The 24,240-nt window shown below is 42.5% G+C and overlaps 1 protein-coding gene across 2 annotated transcripts in view; it reads left to right on the top strand.

Moving 5' to 3' along the window:
- slco3a1a (solute carrier organic anion transporter family member 3A1a) overlaps positions 1-21,366 on the top strand; it is a 70,374-nt gene extending 49,008 nt beyond the window's left edge. The window contains exons 3-10 of one of the 2 annotated variants that reach the window (XM_061222271.1): positions 4,091-4,189; positions 6,451-6,729; positions 10,188-10,352; positions 10,903-11,101; positions 11,576-11,711; positions 15,752-15,924; positions 17,188-17,252; positions 17,973-21,366. In XM_061222271.1, the coding sequence (XP_061078255.1) occupies positions 4,091-4,189; positions 6,451-6,729; positions 10,188-10,352; positions 10,903-11,101; positions 11,576-11,711; positions 15,752-15,924; positions 17,188-17,252; positions 17,973-18,349 (1,493 nt within the window). In that variant the 3' untranslated portion in view covers positions 18,350-21,366. Of the gene's footprint in view, positions 1-4,090; positions 4,191-6,445; positions 6,730-10,187; positions 10,353-10,902; positions 11,102-11,575; positions 11,712-15,751; positions 15,925-17,187; positions 17,253-17,972 lie in introns of both variants that reach the window. The other variant, XM_061222270.1, reaches the window with a different exon arrangement.
- The last annotated feature ends 2,874 nt before the right edge of the window (positions 21,367-24,240 follow it).

Raw genomic sequence — 24,240 nt, 5'->3', positions numbered from 1 at the left:
GAATCTGTGGTGGTAGGGTCGGCAAAGTATAAAGAATTAAGTGAGCTCTTAACCGAATTTAAGAGGCCAAAGAGAACAAAGGAAAACGACTTACTTTTAAGGGTTGTTCACAAGTTACACAAAAACATAGCAACACTGTACAAGGGACTTTGGGGGTGCTTGAAGTTTATTTTCTTCAATCCACAACCTGGCTAAAGTTGGTTTAAGAGCGGAACATTTAGTGCGTGAGTTATAAGGAGGAGTGCTGTGAACGGTTCCCATTCCGAATGAAAGAGCGCACTCAGGAAACAGAACAAAATGCTGGGAAGAGTAGAAAAAGAAGACAAATTAAAGTGTTGAATAGCAGTAGGTGTGCGATAGCATTTCTGCCGGGCGCCGTGATGTCCCTGGCTCAGACTTTTCCTGTCACACCCCCAGCATGTCGTACGGATTTGTGACCACATGTCTTTGTTTACACAGATTGTTTCACCGTATAACAGTGGGTCTGTTATGGTGGCTGAATGCTTGTTGGTCTATTTGTTTGTTTCTTCCAGAAGAATCTGAGCATTGTTCCCTGAAAATAACAGGATGTTTTGCATGTGTGGCGTAGGTGATAGCCTTGTCAGTTGGTGCTGTTTCTGTTCTGCATTTCGTTGCAGATGATAACTACCCCAAGTTTCCTTGTGTTAAACTGAGGGATGCCCAAGTAGGTAGCATACTACATAATGTGAACTTGGGTGTGTGCGCAGGAGTCAATGATACCGTTCAGAGAATCGTCGTTCTGACGAGCTGCAATCACTTTAGTGAATGGACTGTTTCTCTTTCTGGTATTTCCAAGGAAACCAGATATTTCCTTGGAAATACCCTCTCTGCTTACGGTGTTACTGTCGCAGGTGTGGTTTTTAGGTCGCTCTGCCAATTTTCATATCAGAATGAGATGTTTGTTCATGTCAGCCAGTTTCATTCTTACTTTCAGTTATCCTTCTATCTCTCCCACCTCCTCTTTCAGCCACTCGCTCTCTCTCACTGATACTTCCTCTTTCTCATTAGAATGTTGTCTTGTACTGTGCACCTGTGTCCCCGCGTTAACGTCCGTTCATTCCTCGTCATGCTCTCGTTCTCACTCCCTCCACCTGGCACTCTCACAGCCTCTTTCGTACACACAGACTCAAGGACGTCGGCAGGCTTAATTAGCATGAAGGGAATTACCCAGTGTTGTCAAATAGTTTTGAAAAGCCGTTTTGTGGCGCAACCGATTCCACAGTGTTTCGAAACTATCTGTGCACAGAATTTTTGGTAAGGTTTTAGGGTTAGTCTCACCATATTGCCGTGGAGTTTCGGTGTTAGTCTCACCATGCTGGAGTGGAGTTTTGGTGTTAGTCTCATCATGCTGGAGTGGAGTTTTGGTGTTAGTCTCACCATGCTGGAGTGGAGTTTTGGTGTTAGTCTCACCATATTGCCGTGGAGTTTCGGTGTTAGTCTCACCATGCTGGAGTGGAGTTTTGGTGTTAGTCTCATCATGCTGGAGTGGAGTTTTGGTGTTAGTCTCATCATGCTGCAGTGGAGTTTTGGTGTTAGTCTCACCATGCTGCAGTGGAGTTTTGGTGTTAGTCTCACCATGCTGGAGTGGAGTTTTGGTGTTAGTCTCACCATGCTGGAGTGGAGTTTTGGTGTTAGTCTCACCATGCTGGAGTGGGGTTTTGGGGCTCGTCTGAACGTGTTAGCACATAAGGTTTTGGGGTTACTCTCACCATATTGGAGTGCAGTTTTTGGAGTTCCTTTGGCCATGTTAGTGTGAACATTTTCCCCCTCTGGCCACTGACTGGCACAAAGAGCTCCTCCTCTCTCCTCCTCTCTCCTGCGCGTAGCGTGCGCTAACCCTGCTTCCCAGTCGCGTGGCGCGCTTATCACTGCTGGCGTATTGAGGCCCGCTTTTTCAGCGCCGCCATTACCCCTGCGTCCCACCTCACATCTCCCCTGCTCTGCAAACAGGTCAGTCACATGACACAAACACTGATAATCTGACTGATAGCCATTGATAATCACTGCGGTCACCGGCTCCGAATAGAACCGGATCAATAATCAAGGGAGGACAAATCTGCGGCACGTCTGTCCGGGCAAAACAGCGGCCACACTGCGCCGCACGTTCAGATTTATGATGAAGAAAATGGCTGTGTCTTTGCCACATGTTTGATTTTCGAATGGAATTTTTTGTGAGATCCTCCAGCCAGCTCACGCTGTCCTTCAGGCCGCCGGCTTTCTGGCAGGAAGCGGCGTTACTTCTCAGTTCCTCCTTATGTTGTCTGCGAAATATTAATGCCTTCCACGGTGACAGGTGGAATGTGCTTTAAATCCAGTGATTTTTCTCAATAATTAACTGGCCCCTTTTTTTGCATTTTTAATGAGGGATGAGTGCTTTTTGCTGCTTCCCGAGAAAATAATTTTGACTGTGCAGACAGTGCCCCTCTGTGGTTGAAATGTGTTACTGCTACCATTCTATTCCTGAGCAGTGACTTTCTATTCCCGAGCACCAACGTTCTATGACCGACCCCATAAAAATACATGTTCTAGTTATATTTATTTATGTTATTTTTAAATCAGACTTTTGCATTCTTGAGGCTGGATAGATGAGCCATCTAGGATAACACAGGATATTCAACAGTAGATTAATCGTCATTTCTAGACCACTGGGTAAAATAGCCTTATTCTGTTGCCAAATAATAATTTGTATCAAGTGCTACATAGATATTATGCTGAGTTTGTTTTTCTTTTTCATAAAACTGTTGCATGTCATCTACAGCATGAAGCTGGTTACGTAGCCTACATTTTCTTAGCCATTAATGTAGGGAGACAAAAATGCTTCCTGCGTTACACCAATAGAGGGCAGCAGAGACTCACATCTGACAACCTTTTTTTCCCGTCATATCTATGTTCTGATACATTCAGTAACACACACTGCCCTTGCAGCAGTTCCAAGTCTGATTGATAACTCAGACCCACAATAATGCTTACAAACAAGGCAATGCAGTAATACATTTCTGAGCGGTTCAGGATAGGAAGTGTGTAATCCCCAGAGCCCGGAGAGACGGTGAAGCACAAACTTCCCTGGGTTTTCTCCCACAATGCCGTGCAACACACACAAACTCCTCAGTGACTGGATATTGGATTTTTTGCTGAAAGAAATTGAACCACTCCACTCTACACGATCATCTGAGAGCATTGAAAGAATTAGCAGCTTTCTTCGGTTTTTTTTTCTTTTGCGCTAATTGAAAAGCAGTTGCGTACTTATCTGAGTAATCGCTTAGTGACCCCCAGAGATGCCCAATCGATAATATCTGGACACCTGAGAGAGTGCATAGGGAGCTGCTCTTGTATCGCTGTCAATCCGTACAAAGAGAAACGAACGTGTTTTTTCTTCCTGTTTTGCGTTTTTGAAATCTGGCTTTTAGCTCCAGAGTACCTTCGTGATTCGGTGCAAGCTATCCCACAGTCCTTCAATTCTCTCCTGTTCCCCACAGTCCCTTGAATCTACACGACTTCTTCTGCCCTGCTCCTTTACGGAACTCACTGCCAGGTTCTTTAGCCCTGGAGTTAAAAATGTAAAATGCAGTTTTGAAGAAAAAAATCTTAAATATTAAACAGTTCATCACTACCTTACTGATGTGTAAAATGGCTCATATTTTTTCTTTTCAGATTTGGCAGATTTGTAGTTTTTTTTCTTTTTTGATTCTATGCCTTGATGTCAGAAATTCCGACTACACATTCAACACATTATAATATTATTTTAGCTGTTGTTTTCATGTATGAAAAGTGCTTTATGAAAAACCTTTTTTTTTGTTTGTAAATTTTTCTTTAAATCTGTGGAAATTAATAACCAGAAAGTGTGTTGCGGCACAATGGAGTCTCGAAGGCACTGACTGACAAGTCCCATACTCGAAGGCCTGTACAGGAGATGTTCTGTTCTCATCGTGTCTGCAGACACCATTGTCATTTGTAATATGCTTCACTGTTGCTTGGCCTGTGTCTATTAAAGGAGACCGGAAAACCGGAACGTTCTCAAGGTGTAAACGTCCTCTCTTCCTCACAGTGTGTTCTTGGCTTTGTGCTGCAGGTATTCTGTTCTCCACGCTGGTGTTCGGACCTGCCTGTGGGTTCATCCTGGGCTCTCTCTGCACAAAATTCTACGTGGATGCGGCCTTCATCGACACCAGTGAGTCCTGCCTAGATCCCCAGCGATGGCACTGTCGCCCTAATTTGACCAGCGCACACTTTTACAACTGTGGTAACACTGCAAACATGCACAACAGAACACAACGAATGTTGAAGGGTTATGTAAACTACAGCACATGACGTTGAACATTCAGAAAATTTGGGTAAGAAACCAAATTTTTACAATGGTGTCTGTTGTTGTGCTAGCCCATCGAAAGCTGTGTCTTTCCAGTGCAGGAAATAAAAAAATCAGCATCTTAAAATACATATTTCTCAATATGCCAACTCAATATTAACACAATAAATGCAAGCTGTCTAGAGCATGACATGTTGTTTTTAACTTTTTGTTCAAATCAAGTGCTTTCTCTTTGAATATTATGGTCTATAAAAAACACAAAAGTCAGACAGGGAAAAATGATTGGCTTGAAAGAAACAGGAGGAATTATTTTGTTGTGGTTCAAGTCTGGGTAAAATGCGACCATTGGCATGCGACCAGTGTAACTTATGGTAAATAGGTACATTCTAAACATTAGCTGTCCAAAGCACCTTCACTGACTAAAATAATGGAGGTCACAGTCTTGCCCTGAATTTGAACCCAGAATGTTTTCAGATATTCACCCTGCATCTCTTCTCTTTACGGTCCATTGAACTAATTAACATGCACTTTCATGTAGAGTGAGTTACAGTGTAAGGTCATTTATGTGTGTCCACCTGGCCAGACCAGGCTAAACACATTCCTATACCAGTGTGTTTACATGCAACATGCAACATGCTAAAAAAATCTAATTAAGCTGATAAAAATCCAGGTAGTGAAATGACATGCTGCAACTCTGCCCTATATACACTCAGTAAGCACTTTATTAGGTATTTATATAGACATGTTTTTTTACTTCTACTGCTGTAGTATATCCACTTAAAGCTATAATGCGTTGTGTGTTCAGAGATGCTCTTCTGCATACCACTGCTGTAATGTGTGGTTATTTGCGTTACTGTCAGCTTTGACCAGTCTGGCCATTCTCTGACATCTCTCATTAACAAGGCGTTTCTGTCTGCAGAACTGCTGCTCTCTGGATTTTGTATTTGTTTTTGCACCATTGTTTGCAAACTGTGTGTGAAAATCCCAAGAGATCAGCAGTTTCTGAGATACTCAAACCACCCTGTCTGCCACCAACAATCATTCCACGGTTAAAGCCACATAGATCAAATTTCTTCCCCATTCTGATGGTTGATGTGAACATTAACTGAAGCTCCTGAATCTACATGATTGTATGCATTGCACTGCTGCTACACAATTGACTGATTAGATAATCACATGAATAAGTAGGTGTAATAAAATAATGTTCCTAATAAAGTGCTCAGTGACTGTATATATTATCTGTGCTGTTATATTGACTGTAGTCTTTTGATCTTTCCAAACGGTCTAACTGATGGATAACTTGCACTACTTGAATCAGTGTTCATATTTCTGGGCAGCATTATCACAGTATTTCCTGATGTCACAGTTATGCATTGTTGTTTTAATTCTTGTATGGCTATATATGAGGTAAATGATAGTTGTTTGTTTACGGATTTTAAATATATCAATGCATTAATTGTATTAATGTTTCATTTTGTTTCTATTTCAGTACTGCATATAAATATGTGAAATATGATAAATAAATACAATTCACTATTATTATTATTCATATTATTATTATTATTAGTAGTAGTAGTAGTAGTAGTAGTAGTAGTAGTAGTAGTTGTAGTCATATAAAAGCCATACAACCCTGAAAAACCATAGAAAATTCCATAGTAAATTAATGTATGACCAGGAGCCTGTATCACAAAGCAAGATCAATCAGATAACTGCACAGCGTCAAACCCAGGGCAGCACTTCTTCCTTCAGGCTTCTGGGATTTACTCAGTAAAGTTATCCAGCAAACTCAGTAATCCTTCTTTTTGATACAGGCCCTATAGCAGGGATCATCGAATCGCGATCCTCAAGGTCCAAAAACCGCTGGTTTTCCAACCTCCCTTTACCTGGGACTCAGGCGTGAAGACAGCCTGGCCAATCAGTGGCACTAATTGCTCAGCTAATTACCCGGGAGAAAATAGAGGTCAGGTCCGCATTTGAATTGGAGGTCCAGATGTATGATCGCTGCTCTATAGGAATGCTAGGGTGTCGGGATGGGAGGGGAATGCTACCACTGGTCCGACCTCCACGTGGAACCCACCGCTGAGGGTCCAGTCTCCGCTCACACGCTTGTGCGTCTTTGGGGATAGGTAAGCTGGACCTGACCCCGGACGACCCCCGCTGGATCGGAGCCTGGTGGGGCGGCTTCCTCCTGTGCGGGGCTCTGCTCTTCTTCTCGGCCCTCTTCATGTTCGGCTTCCCGCAGTCGCTGTCCGGCCTGGACGAGGAGGACGGCGGGGCGGAGAGCGAGCAGGCCATGCTGCCCCCCGAGCCCCTGGACCAGGACTACGAGGGCTCCAAGCCCAGCAACGGCGTCCTGCGTCACCACCAGCCCGACGACGGGCCCACCTGCTGCCAGCAGCTCCGAGGTGACACCGGAACCTTATCGGGTCATGCCCGAGACCTCTCCCTCACAGAGCCGGCACCCAACATTCATACAGACCTTTCCACAAACAACCAGAACCTCATAGGGTCATGCCTCAGACCTCTCCCTTATAGCCAGCACGCAACATTCATACAGACCTTTCCACGAACAACCAGAACCTCATAGGGTCATGCCTGAGACCTCTCCCTCACAGAGCCGGCACCCAACATTCATACAGACCTTTCCACGAACAACCAGAACCTCATAGGGTCATGCCTTAGACCTCTCCCTCACAGAGCCAGCACCGAACATTCATACAGACCTTTCCACGAACAACCTGGACCTTATATAGTACCTTATACTACCAGGAAATACATACATATATACATACTTAAAGACATAGATAGATGCACACGTACATGTACTTACAGCCATAGATAGATGGATAGATAGAAAGATAGATAGATATTATGTAGTCATCCAAGCGGAAATGGGTTCTCCCACAGAGTCTCATGGTGGACATATCTCCCAGATTTTCACTGCAGTTGTTGATAAGTGGGTTGGTACGCCGGAGGGATGCAGGCTGAGCGGCGTAGGTGCTCGATCCTCGAGACTGACACCCGGCTGATGGCGTCCCATCCGTTCAGCCTCCGTCTGCCATCTTGTCTCCCGGGAGCGCAGACAGGAAGCGATCGCTGCCCTGACCCCGTGTCGCCTCCGCGTCTTCGCCCCCCCAGTCGTCTCCCTCCCCGGAAGAGCCCGCGCCGCTGGCCTGCAGCTGAATTAAAATGCCGAGCGCAACTGCAGCGGGGGCTAGCGCCAGATGCTCGCTTCAGTCTCTGCGTCCTGAGCTCTCATTAATTTTCTCCGAATCGCAAAAATAGCCGGGCGGCGTGGGGAGCGAGGGCGTCAGGAAGCGCGTCTTATTAGAGTCATTATTGCCTCCTCACCCCTGGAATAATTATAGCTGTCAGTCAAACGGCACGGCTCATTATCAGACAACGGATAACATAATAATTTTTTTTTTTATTCAGATAGGGGTTGGGAGCGAGGAGATGTCAATTACGCGTCAGAGGGAAAGCATACGAGAAGTGTACGGGGACGAGGAGCTCGAAGGAAGAGAGCTAACAAAAGATGGTTTAGTGCAAACGAGACGAACGCTGAGGCTCCGTTAAAAAACACGCCAGCAGGAGCTGTGACGGCCATCTGGATCCTGTAGGATCTCATTTTTTTCAATATCAGACTTGAGGGAGACACGTGAATCTGTAAATTATTCTCCCCAGCAGCTCCCGGAAGTCTGCCTAATATTGAGCAGCTGTAAATTAGGTATGGGGATAGGATGTAGCTGCAGCGTTAGCTTCTGCTACCGTCTGTCTTTCATCTCAACATGAGAACGGCTAAACTGCAAGCTGAAAGAGAGCAGACGCAGAGGACAGAATCCCTCACCACACAAACTTCCCTCATTTAACCGGAAGCCACATCCAATTACCGTCTGATGAGAAAGCGCACTCCCTGAGCGTACTGTAGGTTGTTAGCTTTTGATGAATACTAAGCATTGTGAAAACTGTCGCAGGCCTCGTCAGATTGCATTTTGAAACCTTTCTTTCTGCCACGCTACCTGTTACATGCTACATGTAACATTGTGAATCCCCCATGGGTTTGTGGGAACGTAAAAAAATTAATACATTCTTTAATGCAAAACTACCTCGCCTTTATTCAGGGAAAGCTATGAGTTTTCACATTCTGGGTGCTTTTTCTGCACATTCTTGTAATGACTGATCATTTCCACTCAAGTACAGATGAATAATAATAATTTATTATTTAGCTGACACTTTTATCCATCAGAACCATCAACCCTCCGTGTCCCAGTCATGTACCTTAGCCACCAGGCTACAGGGTCTAGTTGCTCATTACTGCAGTCACAGTGAGGAACAGACTGTGTCTTATCTCTTCCATTGGGATCTAGGCTTGTGTGCTTTCACTCTTTCTTTATCTCTCTAATTTAATCTGCTTTATTAACATGGCTAATACTGCCAACGTACACGATGAGCCTAACATTATGACCACTCACAGATGAAGTGAATAATGTTGATCATGTCATAACAACCGCACATGTCAAGGTCTAGGATATACTTAAGCATTATGGAACGAGAACCCATGGTATATCGTAGATATTGGCACAGGTTAGGCATGACGCAGAGTGCTGTTACTAGCTGTGCCAATAACCCGAAATACCAAAGGTTCTCGTTCCATAACGTTTTTAAACAATGGTTGCCACATTTGTCTTTTAACATTTCACAAATTAAAGACAAGACAACTTCAAATTAATGTATTTTTAACAGAACTTTGTGCTACGGTAAATGTATTCTTCCGCTGAACAGTAGTTTATTGGTTGCTAAGCAACGTTATTGCCAACGTTTGCCGGCAATAATGTATCCCCATTGCATTAACGTTAGCTACACAAGTCATTTGTCTTTGTTGTAGACGTTTATCTGGACACTGCCAGATAAGGTGCAGTTATTGAAATAACTCATGAGTCATCATTTGCTTCGCCGGGGTTTGGTGGTCTTGCCGGTATTTTGATCCGAGGATGTTGCCTTAGTTGTATTTCTTTCATTCCTACTCCTTTCCAAAACCCCAAGAAGGTCAAATGGCACTTTAAAATCAGTCATTTTGTTTTAGTAGGCTACTACTGGTGAGATGATGATAACATTACTTTAACTCCGATTACAAAGTAGATTATGGTGATGTATAAACGTGGAGTAATATTAAAAGATGTGAACATTCCATTTAGCCGTGCGTATATCGTGGATATTGGCATGGCTGGAGCGCAAACTGACCTATAGAGACAATGGACCGGACCTATCTGTTGTATAATAGACGGTAAGGAAACAGTTAGGTGGAGAAATGGGCAGGTGTAAAGATCTGAGCGACTTTGACAAGGGCCAAATCTTTATGGCCAGACAGCTAGGTTGGAGCACCTCCAAAACCGCACCCTGTTGCGTATGGGGCTGCTTAGCTGCAGACCGGTCAGAGTGCCTATGAGGAACATGATAAAGAGTTCAAGGTGGCGCCCTGTCCTCCAAATTCCTCAGATCTCAATCCGATCAAGCACCTGTTGAATGTGTTAGAAGTCCGATCCATGGTGGCTCTACCTCGCAACTTACAGGACTTAAAGGATCTCCTGCTAACATCTTGGTGCCAGATACCGCAGGGCACATTCCGAGGTCTTGTAGAGTCCATGCCTCAGCGGGAAAGCGCTGTTTTGGCGGTACGTGGAGGAGCAACAGCATATTAGGCAGGTAGTCAGAATGTTTTGGCTCATCAGTGTATTTAGATGTAACAGTAAAGCGCAATACCACAAAATATTTATAAAGAAGTGTGTAGCTAGCAATGTGCAATAGAAAGAAACAATCTCTCACTTCTTCCCTATTATTTTCTTCTCGTCCCTCGCATTCGTAGTGATCCCCAAAGTGACCAAACACCTTCTCTCCAACCCGGTGTTCACCTGTATTATCCTGGCGGCCTGCATGGAGATCGCTGTCGTCGCTGGCTTTGCTGCTTTCCTGGGGAAGTACTTGGAGCAGCAGTTCAACCTCACCACCTCCTCAGCCAATCAGCTACTGGGTAAGGAAGACATGTGACATGCAATAATCTTTTCAGCCACTTAGTTTCTGAGTAGGCCATCCAACTTGTGACAGGAGAAAAGTTACAGTGAATTAATAAATCAATTACTATTATTTTTGTTGTTCAATCACTCTTATAGTTTATGCACACATTCACTGAACATAAAAATAATAACAGCCCATTCATGTACTATTCGCTCTCAGAAATAAAGGTACTGTGGATTTTTGTTGACACGGGAACAAATTTCCCAAATCAATCCTGAATGATACAAAAGGGTCCTTTGGCTTCTAATGAGTACCTTTTTACGAGCACAAAAAGTATGAATGAATGATTAAACTAATGGCTAGGGGTACAATTACCTATAGGGTTCCACCCCAGACAAGCATTGTACTTTTTTTAGGCACTTTTGGTACCTTTTTTTCTGAGAGTATAAAGATCAGTGAGCTTATACCAGTTGGTCCGAGCTGTGCAATGTGTGTTACAAAATGCTGTTGAAATAATGAGAAGAACCAGTAAAAAATGTCTGCCGGTGTGGGCTGGATGTTTTCAGGCATGACGGCCATCCCGTGCGCTTGCCTGGGGATCTTCCTCGGGGGGCTGCTGGTAAAGAAGCTCAATCTTTCGGCCCTGGGGGCCGTGCGCATGGCCATGTTGGTCAACCTGGTCTCCACGGCCTGCTACGTCTCATTCCTGTTTCTGGGCTGTGACACGGGGCCTGTTGCCGGGGTGACCGTCGCCTACAGCAACGAGTAAGGACCCGCCTCCACATTGTTGCTCTCCTGGTGCTGCCGTTTTTTTGTGGGTTTTTTTAGCCTCTCCCCTGGCCCATCAAATTAGCCAGTGTGACCCTCCCCTGAACTAATAGATGTTTCTGTGGTTGTAAAAACATAATAGAATATATGAATATCACCCAATCAGGGACAGCCTTTTATTTTTGCATTTTATCTCAGGGTTAAGGCTTAAAATCGTGCACCCACACACAACACTACTTTGGGATTTAACTGCCTTGCTTTTACGTGGTATGTTTCATACTACAAAGGACTATTTTTGTTATTGACCTTACATTGTTTGTTTTTTTTACAAAGGACCAAATAAATATATATACAGTATACGGACACACACTCACACACACACACACACACACACACACTTTGTATTTAATCTCCAGTGTTCATTGCAGGTTGTTATTGTCAGTAGTAGATGTGGAACCCGTGTCTTTGTAGGACCCTGAATGTGGGGCAGAAGCCCATGGCTGCGTGCATGAACCACTGTAACTGCTACACCGCGTCCGTCAGTCCCGTCTGCGGCTCGGACGGAGTCACCTACCTGTCAGCCTGCTTCGCCGGCTGCACCCGCGCCGTGAGTTCAGCCCTCTTAACGAAAATACATTCTATTCAGCGGTTTGGTCACACTTCACAATAAGGCATGTGAGTTGATGTACATATTTATACATTCACAAACGGTAGAATATAGCCTACAGTTATCATTACCATTATCAAATGCATTAAATGTTTTTTCATTCCAGTATGAATTTACATTAACTAATATAGTTGTTAACGTGATGTGCAAATGTATCAAAAAAGCTGTACAGATGAACGTCTCAGTAGTTATTTAGTTTACAACTACATTAGTTCATGCCAATTCGTCTAACCTTATTGTAAAGTGTTACCAGTCTTTTTTTTATGTTAATAACGTTTACAGTATGTTTATGTAAAAATATAGTTTTAAAGGGTTTATACATAAGATGACAAGTTATATCCCCGGAGTTACGTTAGCCCAGTGTTGGTAGTCTCCGAGCCTCATGTAATTCTCAAGACTAAACTTTTCGTTTTCGTTTTCGTGAAAAACAAGGTTTGGTGGCACTCAAAATGAAACAGGACACAACTCCCTTGATATTGAGTAGTGAGATAACTTTGGTATTGTTAGACAGCTTACATTCTCCTTATTTTGTTCCTAAAACTAGGAAATACGTCAAAATACGTTTTGGGGTCAATACGACTGATTTTGATATATCTCACATATAACACACTTCTTGCAAAACATGCAGTCTAAACCCAGTCCAGGCTGTGTGTGTATGTGTGGGTGGGTGTGTTGCGTCTGTGCGTGTATGCAGGGGCGTAGGTTTCATTTTAACATTTGGAGGGACACAGTAAGCTGGGGGTCTCGGGGTTCTTCCCCAGGACATTTTTCGCATCTCTCACTTAATTTCCTGCATTCTGGTGAATTTTTATGAACCAATTTGCTCCTCTTCTGCATCAATTTATTGTGTAAATTTATTTTATGTAAAGGAAAATACATCATTCAGGTAGGCTACCCATAGTGACACAAATAAAATAAAATAGAATATAATTCAGTAAGGCTCTAATAAGCAATTATATGACATTAACATTTTATATTGGTAGCTAATGAAATGCCAAGCAGACACTGGAAGTGAAAATCATGCTATTTGTATTAGCTCCATGGATGTAGCTACGTTATTCTTAGCTCATGCTACAGCTATAGGGGCCAGCTAGTTAGCTAAACATAACTGAGGTGCGTTCAAGTTTTGCGAACAGAGAAAATGTTTGCTTTGTTCGATGGCTTTTAAGAACATTCCAAATCGAAATCTTCACATTTCCCTCAGTCCAGCTTCCTCATTGTTCTCCGCAAATCTTTCAGACCGTTTGCAAACATAGCGAACAGAATGCTAACGGAAAAAAATAAAATTGTTTGCAAACGTTCGCCTGTTTGCTGAACTTTAACGCACCTCAGATAACTTCAGGCACAAGTTATAAACTAGATAACGTTAGCGTTTCATCCGCAGATACTCTCATTCAGAAACACTGAAGGTAAAACAAGCATGATAGCTACTTACACTAGACTCACTACCCTACCACGCTTCCGCAACGGTAGACATATAGCAACTGCGAGTCAGCGAGGCCGGCAGACCCAGCAAGGTTAAGATGGTATGGTCCAGTAGGGGTGTATGAAATAATTGTAAAATAGGTAAGAAGGATATCTAAGCGTTTAGACCCTCTGTGCTGTTATTTTTACCTGTATTGGGGGTTATCATTCTTTTCTTTTTTTTTGGGGGGGGGGGGGGGGGGGTAACTTCACCTCTTCTAAATATTGAGGGGGACCTGTCCCCCCTAAATCTACGCCCCTGCCTGTGTGTACTTTTTGTGTCTTAATGTGTGTAAACTGTGCTCTTAGAAAAAAATCCTTAATTATGCAAATACTGTTAGATGTAAGCAAGAGATTAGGATGGACTGTGTAATTGAATTATGCAGAAAAAAGTGAGCCGTGTAACTCACTCTGGATTGGACTGTTTGCTAAGTAGTAATGAGAAAAAACGAATGTCACACGGTGGAATCAATATGGCCTGCTCTGAATGTTTCCCCAAGCAGATATATCTGTCTTTATTAGAGAGGGTCTGCCACGTCACAGTCGAACTACACGGTTGAGGTGAATCGTGGGTAATATCGCCCCGGTATGCCCTGCTCTCTTAGGAGCGACCTTTCACTGCTAAGATTTTACAGCTTTTTATTAGCAGTGTGTGCTGAGATGCCGTTAGAGATGAAAAATGTTTTTAATACAGTCGCCCCATATGAGACATTTCCCCCTTGTCACATCACCACTCTCTCTGAGAAGTACGACCATATTGTTAAAGAGACAGTCGGTGTTGTTTTTGGAGGACGGCCTCCTTCCCAGAAGGCTGGTGATGACAGAGCCTTCATGGTCATCCTGCTCTGACATTCATATGCCATATAATATATGCAGTGCACAGATGATAACGTCCTTCAGGATCCGTGATTTATATTCTTCAGGAGCTTTTCAATGTGTTTATAAAACACATTGAAAGTAAACAAATTAACTGTCGCTTTGATGACCACGTTGTAGGACGTTGAGCGGAATTTAATCAATGTTTGTCCTTCACAATTACCACAAAATGTACAGTATGTTTGTGAGTACAACAGCAACACTTGGATTGTATATGTTGACTTCATGGGGTAATGATGTCTGCATTCAGGCCTTCATTTTATAACTAGGGTGGGTTGAATTGACAGTAGGGTATATATTTTACATTGTTGCAAGCATGTTTAACGAATTTGCCCCGGTCAGGAATGGAATCTGTGCCCTGGTTATAAAGATGGTTCTCTAACCGCCCCACCAAACCGCCTGCTGTCGGGTAGAGGTCAGACCACAGTCACATACATGCATTGATTGCATTGATGCATGGGTCAGGCAGTAAGAGTAGTTTTCTGGCAGTCGGAGGGTTGCCGGTTCGATCCCCCGCCCGGGCTGCGTTGAAGTGTCCCTGAGCCAGACACCTAACCCCCAAATGCTCCTGATGAGCTGGTTGGCGCCTTGCATGGCAGCCAATCACCATCGTTGTGTGAGTGTCTGTATGAATGGGTGAATGAGAAGCATCAATTGTACAGCGCTTTGGATAAAGGCGCTATATAAATGCCAACCATTTACTATTAAGCCATTAATGTCCTTAGAGGATGTTTTGAGATTCCTTTGGCACACTTGTCAAGTTAGTTGAGCTGATCACAAATCTGTTTCATAACTGTTTCACATCGGTCAGACTACATGAGACTACAGCATATGTTTTCAATTTTCTGAACATACTACTTTTTAGTCATGAGTCACAAAGGGTTTCTTTATAGACCAAACAGAATTACCTCTGTGTACTATTTTGTCTTAAGTCTCCGATTAAGTTTGGGGTCAATTTGAAAAAATCAGTTAACCCTGTTTCATATTGATACTGTTACTGATACTGAAACTGTATTTTTCTAATACTCTAATTTGGTGGGATTAAATGGTAAGCATGCAATAAACATACTGCTATGTCCTGTACCAACCTGGCATATGAATGTGTTGTGTGGGCTCCTTTTGACCCTCTGTAACTGTATAAAATGTAAGAAAATATACAACCATTTTTATTTTCATCTCGGAATATTCTGTTGGCACTTTCCCATACAGGTGCCAAATTTTCACTTACTGTACCTTAGGCTCTAAAATTAGATGTTTCACACAGACTTTTCATATTTATGGATAAAAGGCTATTTTGGAAACAATAATAAGGTCACACACAAAGTGTCTAATTATTTCTATTACAATAATGATGTGTTTATTTAAACTGTTGGGCTCAATTAGACCCCAAACATAAAAACGGTCATAAAATCTCAACATAATCAGAGGGTTAATTAAGTTACACCTGTTTGTTCTCACAGTGTACAGATGGCTTAGAGTGTCCATCCCCCACAGATACAGGGCCGCACGACTGCCATTTTGTTTGCTAACTTCAAACTTCAAACACCGAAGTGAAGTGCATTTCAAAATGGAAAGGCATTACAAACAATGGAAAAGAGAGGGATTGTGGGTAAACGGGGTGAACGGTCATGTCTCCTCAGAATCTGACGGGGTGCGCCTGCATCTCGGGGGACCCGGAGGAGGCCAAGGCTATGCCGGGGAAGTGCCCCAGCCCTGGCTGCCAGGAGGCCTTCCTCATCTTCCTCTGCGTCATCTGCGCCTGCAGCATGATCGGAGCCATGGCCCAGACGCCTTCTGTTATCATCCTCATCAGGTATCCCACAATGCCCTGCAGGCTGTCTGCCATTATCTTGGAAGGGGAACGTTCGCTACATACCACAGCGGTGCCTCTGAAGCTTCTCTGACACCAATGCTTTTGAAACCGCTAACTCCTCTGAACAGAAGCATCTAGACACCTCCTCACTTGTCAGGTATCTAAAACTAGGAACCCGCTCACTTTTAAAATACCTGAATACCTGAAAGCTAGGGTTGTAACATTTTGCAGATATTCATTGGTGGAAATGTTCCATGACAATTAACAGGGATAAACAGGAATTAACAGGAATATATTGGGCAATTAATGAAAATAAAAGGGAAATTGTGAGGGTTATTTGTAAAGGCTGCGTTTACCATCTCATATCTGTATAGAAACACAAACCATTTACCTTATAAGCAGGCACGATTGCAAAAACGACTAATATATACAAAAATCTTTCACTGAATAACAAAAAAACTGGATGGTTGAAGAGTGTGTTCCCTCTGACGGGGATTCTACATGCAGAGGGTTGCATTGCTACTGAATTTCCATTAAAATGGATGCTGACAATTATCTGCATGAAATGCAAGAGTGCACTGCAGATGAGCTATGGTAATGCAAAGTGCAGGGTTGTGATACAACTGACAAAAACATGCCACACTATCTGGAAGTACCTTTTTATGTGCGTTCTTCCTGTAGAAATTATTCACTCATATAAGCTACCATTTTATATTAAGATTGGGCACAATTAAAAAAAATTCCAAGCTTCCCATGGAAAGTTTCTGGAAGTTTCCACACCTTCGCATCCCTACTTGAAATCTGCTCACTTTTTGGATATCTAACGCTATAAACCTGCTTAGTCCCCCCTGCGAATGTGTCCGAGGCTAAAAATAGCCATTTTGGCTCTGCTGATCCTTCACTCTTGATCGAATCGCCCGGACACGGAAAGCAACCTCAAATCCCCACCTGTGGGGAAGCTGATGAGCTTTCGGCAGGGTTGAGAAGGGAACAGGGAAACCGTAGCTGCTCTGCGGAAGGTTCTGCATTAGCCCTGCCACAAACACCCGCCGGCTCTTCTCACGGTGAAATTTAATTCTGTCCGCTTTCTCATTTCTGCCCGCGGTAATAACCTCCGTGCCGGAGACACGCCACCTCTCAGCTACGAGCGGCTAAATGACTTTATGTGTGCGGAGAGTCGCACAGTCAAAAAAATACTGCAGTGTCAACCTTCAAATCGGTCTTTTTTCCTCTCTTTCTTTTTCTCGCTTGGCTGATTTGCAGGACTGTGACTCCAGAGCTGAAATCGTACGCGCTTGGAGTTCTGTTTCTTCTGCTGCGACTGCTGGGTAAGAGATCACTGCTGGCAGCTAATCACTATGAAATTATTCACTTCTACTCTTCCTCGCTTGACTAGGCTCGACAGATCTTATAAGCGACAATTGTAAAGGAGTTAATTTGTCAAGTTACTAACCTCACAGGAAGGAGGTGGCCTACATGTCTGCATGTGGAGATATAAGAATTACAGTTGGTATGGCATTATACGGTGCCAGACCCTATGTAGAATATTTAGGACCAGTTTCACAGACCGAGATTAAGCCTAGTCCTAGACTGAATTCGGTTTTGAATTATGATTCTCCGTAGAAAACTCTATTTAGTCCAGGACTAATCTATGAAACTGGCCCATATTGTAGAAAATGATTTCTGAACTAATCACTACCATTTGATTCCGGTGCTTAAAACCTATATCTTGGGGACTCATCCACAAAAACCATTGTCTTTTAAAGAGGCTTTTAATGGATTGCCTTCGTTTCTGTTGCTTCATTTTTAACCATTGGCCTTCTAAATCGCAACTTTTATTTGAGCTTTCTGCTTTGGATTTAGGTGTCTCGTTTTAATTTTTATGGTTTGTGTAGCTTTTAGTGAGGCTTGTGTTTGACTACTTTAATGCAAGTTTTATCACGTAAAGCTCTTGAAGAGTGAAAAGCGTTTCGTGAATGGAATGCGTTGTCATCGCTGTTCTGTGCTCTCTTTGTGTCCTGTCCGTTTGGTCATTGCCTCTGCCGCAGGTTTCATCCCCCCTCCCCTGATCTTCGGTGCGGGGATCGACTCAACGTGCCTGTTCTGGAGCACGGTGTGCGGGGAGAAGGGGGCCTGCATGCTGTACGACAACGTGGCCTACAGGCACCTGTACGTCAGCATCGCCATCGTCCTGAAGGCCGTGGCCTTCCTGCTCTACGCCACCACCTGGCAGTGCTTGCGCAAGAACTACAAGAAGTACATCAAGAACCACGAGGGATACCTGACCCCCACCGAACTCTTCGCCTCCAACCTCACGCTGGACAACGTGGGGAAGGAGCTCGGCCAGAACCCGGCAAACAGGACAAAGTTTATATACAGCCTGGAGGATCACGAGTGGTGTGAGAACATGGAGTCTGTTTTATAGTGGAAACACCCAACGGGAGGACTACCTGCTGTATGCACGCACACGCACGCGCGCACACACACACATGCACACACTCACACACACGCGCATACATATATAGTGAGTGTGAGTGCGTTATAAAAATTCTCTTGAAGGATCTTCATGTTTCTTTATTCTTTTTTTTAAAAGGATAGAACATTTTGATGTCCTTTTGAGGCCCTGGAAGACTGTTAAATATGTCTTGATCCAAATCCAAGGAGATTTAATTGGGGTCCACTTTTTGTTTTTTGTTTTGTTCGTTTGTTTGTTTTTAAATCGGATACTGTATCTGCAAGGTTGATGGGCAGGGTTAGTGGTTTCTGCTGCGGTTGACACTGGTCAGCAGCTATTAGTTGCCTCCCAATCCAGTATGCGATTGGTTCTGTTGAATCACGTGGGTTTGAATCAGCTGTTGATTCCTTACCTCTTATTTAAACAGTTGCTTTGTTATTTAAACTGTTGTCTGAAACCGTTAAAGCTGCCATTTTATTTTCATGTGTGCATATGAATGGCTTTTTTATGTACAGTACTAGATTATGGATTCAGACAGAATATCAGCCTTTTTCTGAGAACCATTATATCAGCAGATATTGCACAGGAAGTGTCTTGGGAAGTTGGTTATTTCTCCTGTTTTTGAATGTACTGTCAGCATCATATTTTTTCAATCATTTCAACTGTTATAATGTCAGAACCATTTCTAAAATGTTTAAAGAGATAGTACAGTGCAGTCCGTACACAGTTGTTTTTTGGCTCTGTACTCCATCACATTGGATCTGAAAATAATTAATATAAAGAGTTAATATGATGTTAAAGTGCAGGGTTATTATATCCATATTGGGTGGTTGATGTAGGAATTAAAGTCCTTTCTTCACATCGTTCCCACATTTTGGGGGACCAAATGTAAGTGTACAAGTAAACATAGACTTAAATAAAGTCATATTATTTAGTACTTGGTTCTAAATCCTTTGCATTCAAGGACTACCTGGTGTCTATGACCCATAGACATCGCCAGGCGCTGGCTAACTTCCCTGGTGATGCTCTGCCAGGCCTGTACTGCAGCCCTCTTCAGTTCCTTTTTGTTACAGAGCGCTTTGTCCTCAGCACGTGAAATGCATGTGAAATTGGATTCAGGTCAGGTGGTTGACTTGGCCAGTCCATTCCACTTTTGGGCCCTGAAAAGTCATTGGTTGCCTTAGCAGTGTTTGGAGTCTGCTGAAAAGGGCCAATGAGTTTGGATGCATTTGGTGGATTTGAGCAGGTATGTTTCTGTATAGTTCAGAATTATTCCTGCTGCGGCTATCATCATGTTGTCATATCATCAGAAAAGACCAGTGAGCCCATTCCTGTGGCAGGACTACCATTACCATGATTCACAGATTAGGGTTTATATCATGACCGGTTCCTTTCTTTCTCCACACTGACCTCATTCTATAACTTTTGGTACAGGGTAAAAGTAATCTCATCTGCTTTTAATGTACATTTCTATCAAACTCTAACCTGGTCCTTGAGGTTACCTGTGGTTTGCATGTTGCAGTGAAGCCTCCGAGGTTATGCTGGTGTCATCTCCTCTTTATGGTAGTAGATACATATGTAGGTACCTACATCCTGGAGAGCGTTCTTTATTTCATTGTGACAGTTGAAAATGGTTTCTCTTCACAATGGAAAATATTATTTGGTCATCCACTGAAGTAGTCTTCCATGGTCTAACAGGTTGTTTGCTATTGCTGAGCTCAACACTGCATTCCTCGTGAGAATGTACCATACCAAACAGTTCATTTTGAGACATTTTTTTCATCATGGTCTGCTTTAATGGCATTGACACGTATTTGATCCTTATGTTGAGAGACAACAGACTCCAAGTGCAAATTCCACACCTAGAATTAACTTTAGACTTTTTTTGAGCTTTCTAGTGCATGAAGTAAGGATGCAACAACACACAGCTGAATCGGCTTAGCAGCCGATTGTCCGATTACTTTTGGTCCCCTAAAACAGGGGACTATGTATAAATTCCAAGACAGATAATCCAATGTGGATGCCAATTCCCTGAAATTAAACCAAACAGTCTAATCTTTAGACACTTTAATTGCATATGTGCTGGGGTGCAGAGCCAAAACAACAGAAAATTGTTGTCACTGTCGAAATACTTATGGACCGTACTGTATATCTTATTTCTTCATCATGTGGACTTGGCTTTGGGCATTTTATATATTTTTAAAGACTTTTCGTTTTTTTTTTTTTTTAAGGGTGCAGTAAAGCTATGAGATAAATTATGTTAATCTTCTTCACATGCTTTATTAATCCCTTAAATGTCTTAATTGTTTTTGTTTTACTCATGGAAATATGATATTTATATACTTTGCAATTTATTTCTACTTTGGCACCAGGAAGTGGAAAAGCAGACATTGCTCAGAGCTGTTGCCGTTTACGTCAATGATATGGTTGTTAGGGAAGTAATCTGTCAGAAAATTTTTTTTTTTTTCAGTAATTCCTCAAGCAAAATAATGCAGAATGAAATGTATATATATTTTTTTATTCATCAGCTTAAAAAAATGTTTTAAGAAAACATTCTACTCTTGGATAATAATGTATGGCAGTAATATTAAATATACTATATGATGCATAAATTGTAACGGACATCACGTAGAATACAGAACCATAAAATCCGCTATATTTCATAGGAAAAATGAGGGGCACTTTTCAGTGGTTGAGAAGACTAAAGTATTGCTCTTATACAATGAATAAAGACAGATTTTAACTTACAAGTCTGCAGAATCTGCATGTCGGGAACCTAAAAAGAAACAAGCAGTGTTGTTTTACGGAGGTTATTATTTCACACAAGGTTCATTCATGAGTATCAGAGTAAGGCTCGGTAATGCGCTGTGTCTCATCGAGAGAGGTGTGTCTTCAGTAAACTCTGTGTCCTTGTTCTCACACTTTTTGTATCGCAAAAGACAGACATTTATACTACTCTGCAAATAAATTATTTTTCAGAAAATCCATCACAGACTTGAAAAGCTCGTTTTTTTAATTTTTTTTAGCTCTTCACACAGGACGAGGCAGCTTCTCCACCTAATACAATGAGTCACTTATTTGAAGTTTTGTTTTTTAAAATCAGCTATTTGCAGGTTTGGCCTTAAAAGAGGGATGCCTTAGAAACGAGCATGTGAGGCAGACAGAATACACATCGAATGAAGTGAATCTTTCATGTTTGCACATTTGAAATGGAATCTAGATATTGCTTGCGGTACCTTTGTTCCAAGAATATTCTCTCATGCCAGACAGGTCAAGGTTTGATGGCAGAGACTTGCGTGTGAAGAACTGTCTATTTGCACTCTCGTCACCAAGACTCGGCAGCTCTCTGTAGCAACAGTTCATTGAGATATGTGGGGTGAGGGACAGGCATAAGTATAGATATTATAACACTGCCACTCACTCTGGCTGGCTCTGTTTGCATATGTGAGAGCCATAATGGCTTTTCCTTCTACTTCCTGGGAGCAAGGCTCCAGGGAGACCTTGAGAAACTTGAAAGTACTCAATTTTCAATGCCAGAGATGGAGAGTTGTGGAAGTGATTTTAGAGTACTTGATTGTGCTTGATTTCTTGTTGGTTATTTAATTTTACAGAACTATTTTTTCCACGGCTTGAACACCTCCCCTACATGAAATTCCCAACTGTTGTGGATGCTGGTGGTGTTTGCAGACAATCTCCTGTAAGCAATTGATTATGTTGAGTGTGGGATTTTCAAGGAATTGAAGTTCCTGACATTGAAATACTTCATCCAAGAAGCTGATGGTCAACTCATCTCCGTTCTGAAGTCAGAATTATTACATACTACTTACTACCGCCTGCAAGATGGTTTGCAATGATTAAATCACACCCAGCAGCAACTACTGTACCCGTGTTCACTTCAAGTTACAACTATACTTTCACATATATTATCATGTTTCACAGAATTCAAACAAATCATATTCCAATTCAGCGGTACCTATTTTTATGTATTTGTAGAAGCCTTTCTTGAATAACTAAAATCCTTTGTAGGATTTGTAGAAGTAACTTTATGACAAGGTAACACACAGCCAAGGGACATGGTGGGTGGGCAGAGAATGTCAAGCTTCTGGTGAAGGCAGGTATTTACAACGGCTGGAGTAAAACTGATGGTGAGAGGTATTTTTACATTACATTACATTACGTGGCATTTAGCAGACGCTCTTATCCAGAGCGACGTACAACAAATTGCAAAGTGCATTTACAGGGGGAAATTGAAAAGTAAAGAAGACATTGGAAAACAATGAAAATATTTGATGGTTTTGAGGAGTTTTGATGCTCCACAGGATGTAGTCCTCTATTGTAACCAAATTCCTCTCCATGAAATTATATTAAATCCTAACCAACCTTACTGAAAAGGTCTGTCTCATTTATACAATGTGCAAACCTCAAAGACGGGAAGGTAGGGGGTCTGTGCACTGGTGGCACACCCCCAAACAAAACACTCGTCTGAGGTTATAGCTTAAAAAGTAGAGCAAGTTTCACTAAGTTTCTAACAGACCCCCACCGTTCAGCTGTTACCAATAATAACAAATGAAACAGTCGGAGACCAAATTAAATATGAATGCATATGGCAATTATGTCTGACGCTATCCATCAGCAAATTGTCTGTTTTACGTTTGAGCAAAAAATGATAAATAAAATAACATTATGCATGAATTATGACGCCAGACGTTGGGTTTTCTCCAGCAGTGGATACTGTAGATGCAGCACCAGACGCATCTCGATGAAGGGGGCCAGGCCTGCCCACTCAGGATGCTGCGCTCCCTCAAAAATATATCTGAAATTTTATTTCATGTAAAACTGCCATCAGTTCTCTCACAGAAGTGACACAACATTTTTAAAAACCAAATGAGAAAAGATGGCACGATGAAGAAAAACAGGCCTACCGTAAGTATTTACTCGGCTGTCACTGAGGTTGCCATTTTGAAGAGCGTAACATAAAAACCTTATATGCTTCAACTGTTTTCTATACAACCTGCATCAAATCTATTCTCAACAATAACAACAGCAACAACAACACTACAACTGTATAAAACAAGATACAATGAGAGGTGTACGTTTTAAGGGTCATGCTATTTATGGATTTTTCTGAACATGGCAGCCTGCCTCATTTTTTGTAAGTAGAAACGGATGCTTGGTGTGACAGAAGGATAATATTTGAAGTAACTGTCATTTCTAACCACAAAAGAAGACAATGCAGAAGAGCAGTGTAAGAGAGAGAGGGAGTTTCACCAACCTTTAAAATTTGTTAGGGCCTTTAGCCTGACACCCCCTCATCCTGTGTGTTTGATCTGCACTGCTTTAAATGCCACAGAGGACTATCACTGTATATTCACAGGTTGCACTTTTGTCAAAATGGCAAAATATTTTGTCCTTTCCTTTGCAGATGTCAGATGATTGCGGTCTCCGCTTCAAACAGAAGCAGTGGAGTGGAGTCGGCTATCAGCGGAACACAAGCCACCAGCCACCGCGAGGGCCATCAAACGGTCATTTTGGCTGAATAACAGATCTGCATCTAACGGGGAGTCTGCCTCAAAGCGTCTGTAAGCCCAGCTCTCTCAGTGCAGAGTAGCTCCTTATCTGAACGTGCCACTGTTAGAGACGCTGGGGACCCACAAGATGGCGAACAGCTGCCAAAATGGCAAATTAAATGTGCCAAGAACAAGCTTTTCCGCCTCTTCCCTCAAGCCATTGTCAGGTAATTATCTTTTATTGGTGGTCTTAAAGGCGGTTCTGTAGTTGGCAGGACACAAACAAGCAAACACTAGGCTCTGATCTTCAAAGTCGTGCTTAAATTTACTTTTTTTTCCCCCAGTATAAAACAA

This window comes from Conger conger, chromosome 15 (genome assembly GCF_963514075.1).
Source record: "Conger conger chromosome 15, fConCon1.1, whole genome shotgun sequence".
In the NCBI taxonomy this organism is placed as follows: Eukaryota; Metazoa; Chordata; class Actinopteri; order Anguilliformes; family Congridae; genus Conger; species Conger conger.
This window is presented reverse-complemented; position numbering and strand designations above follow the sequence as displayed.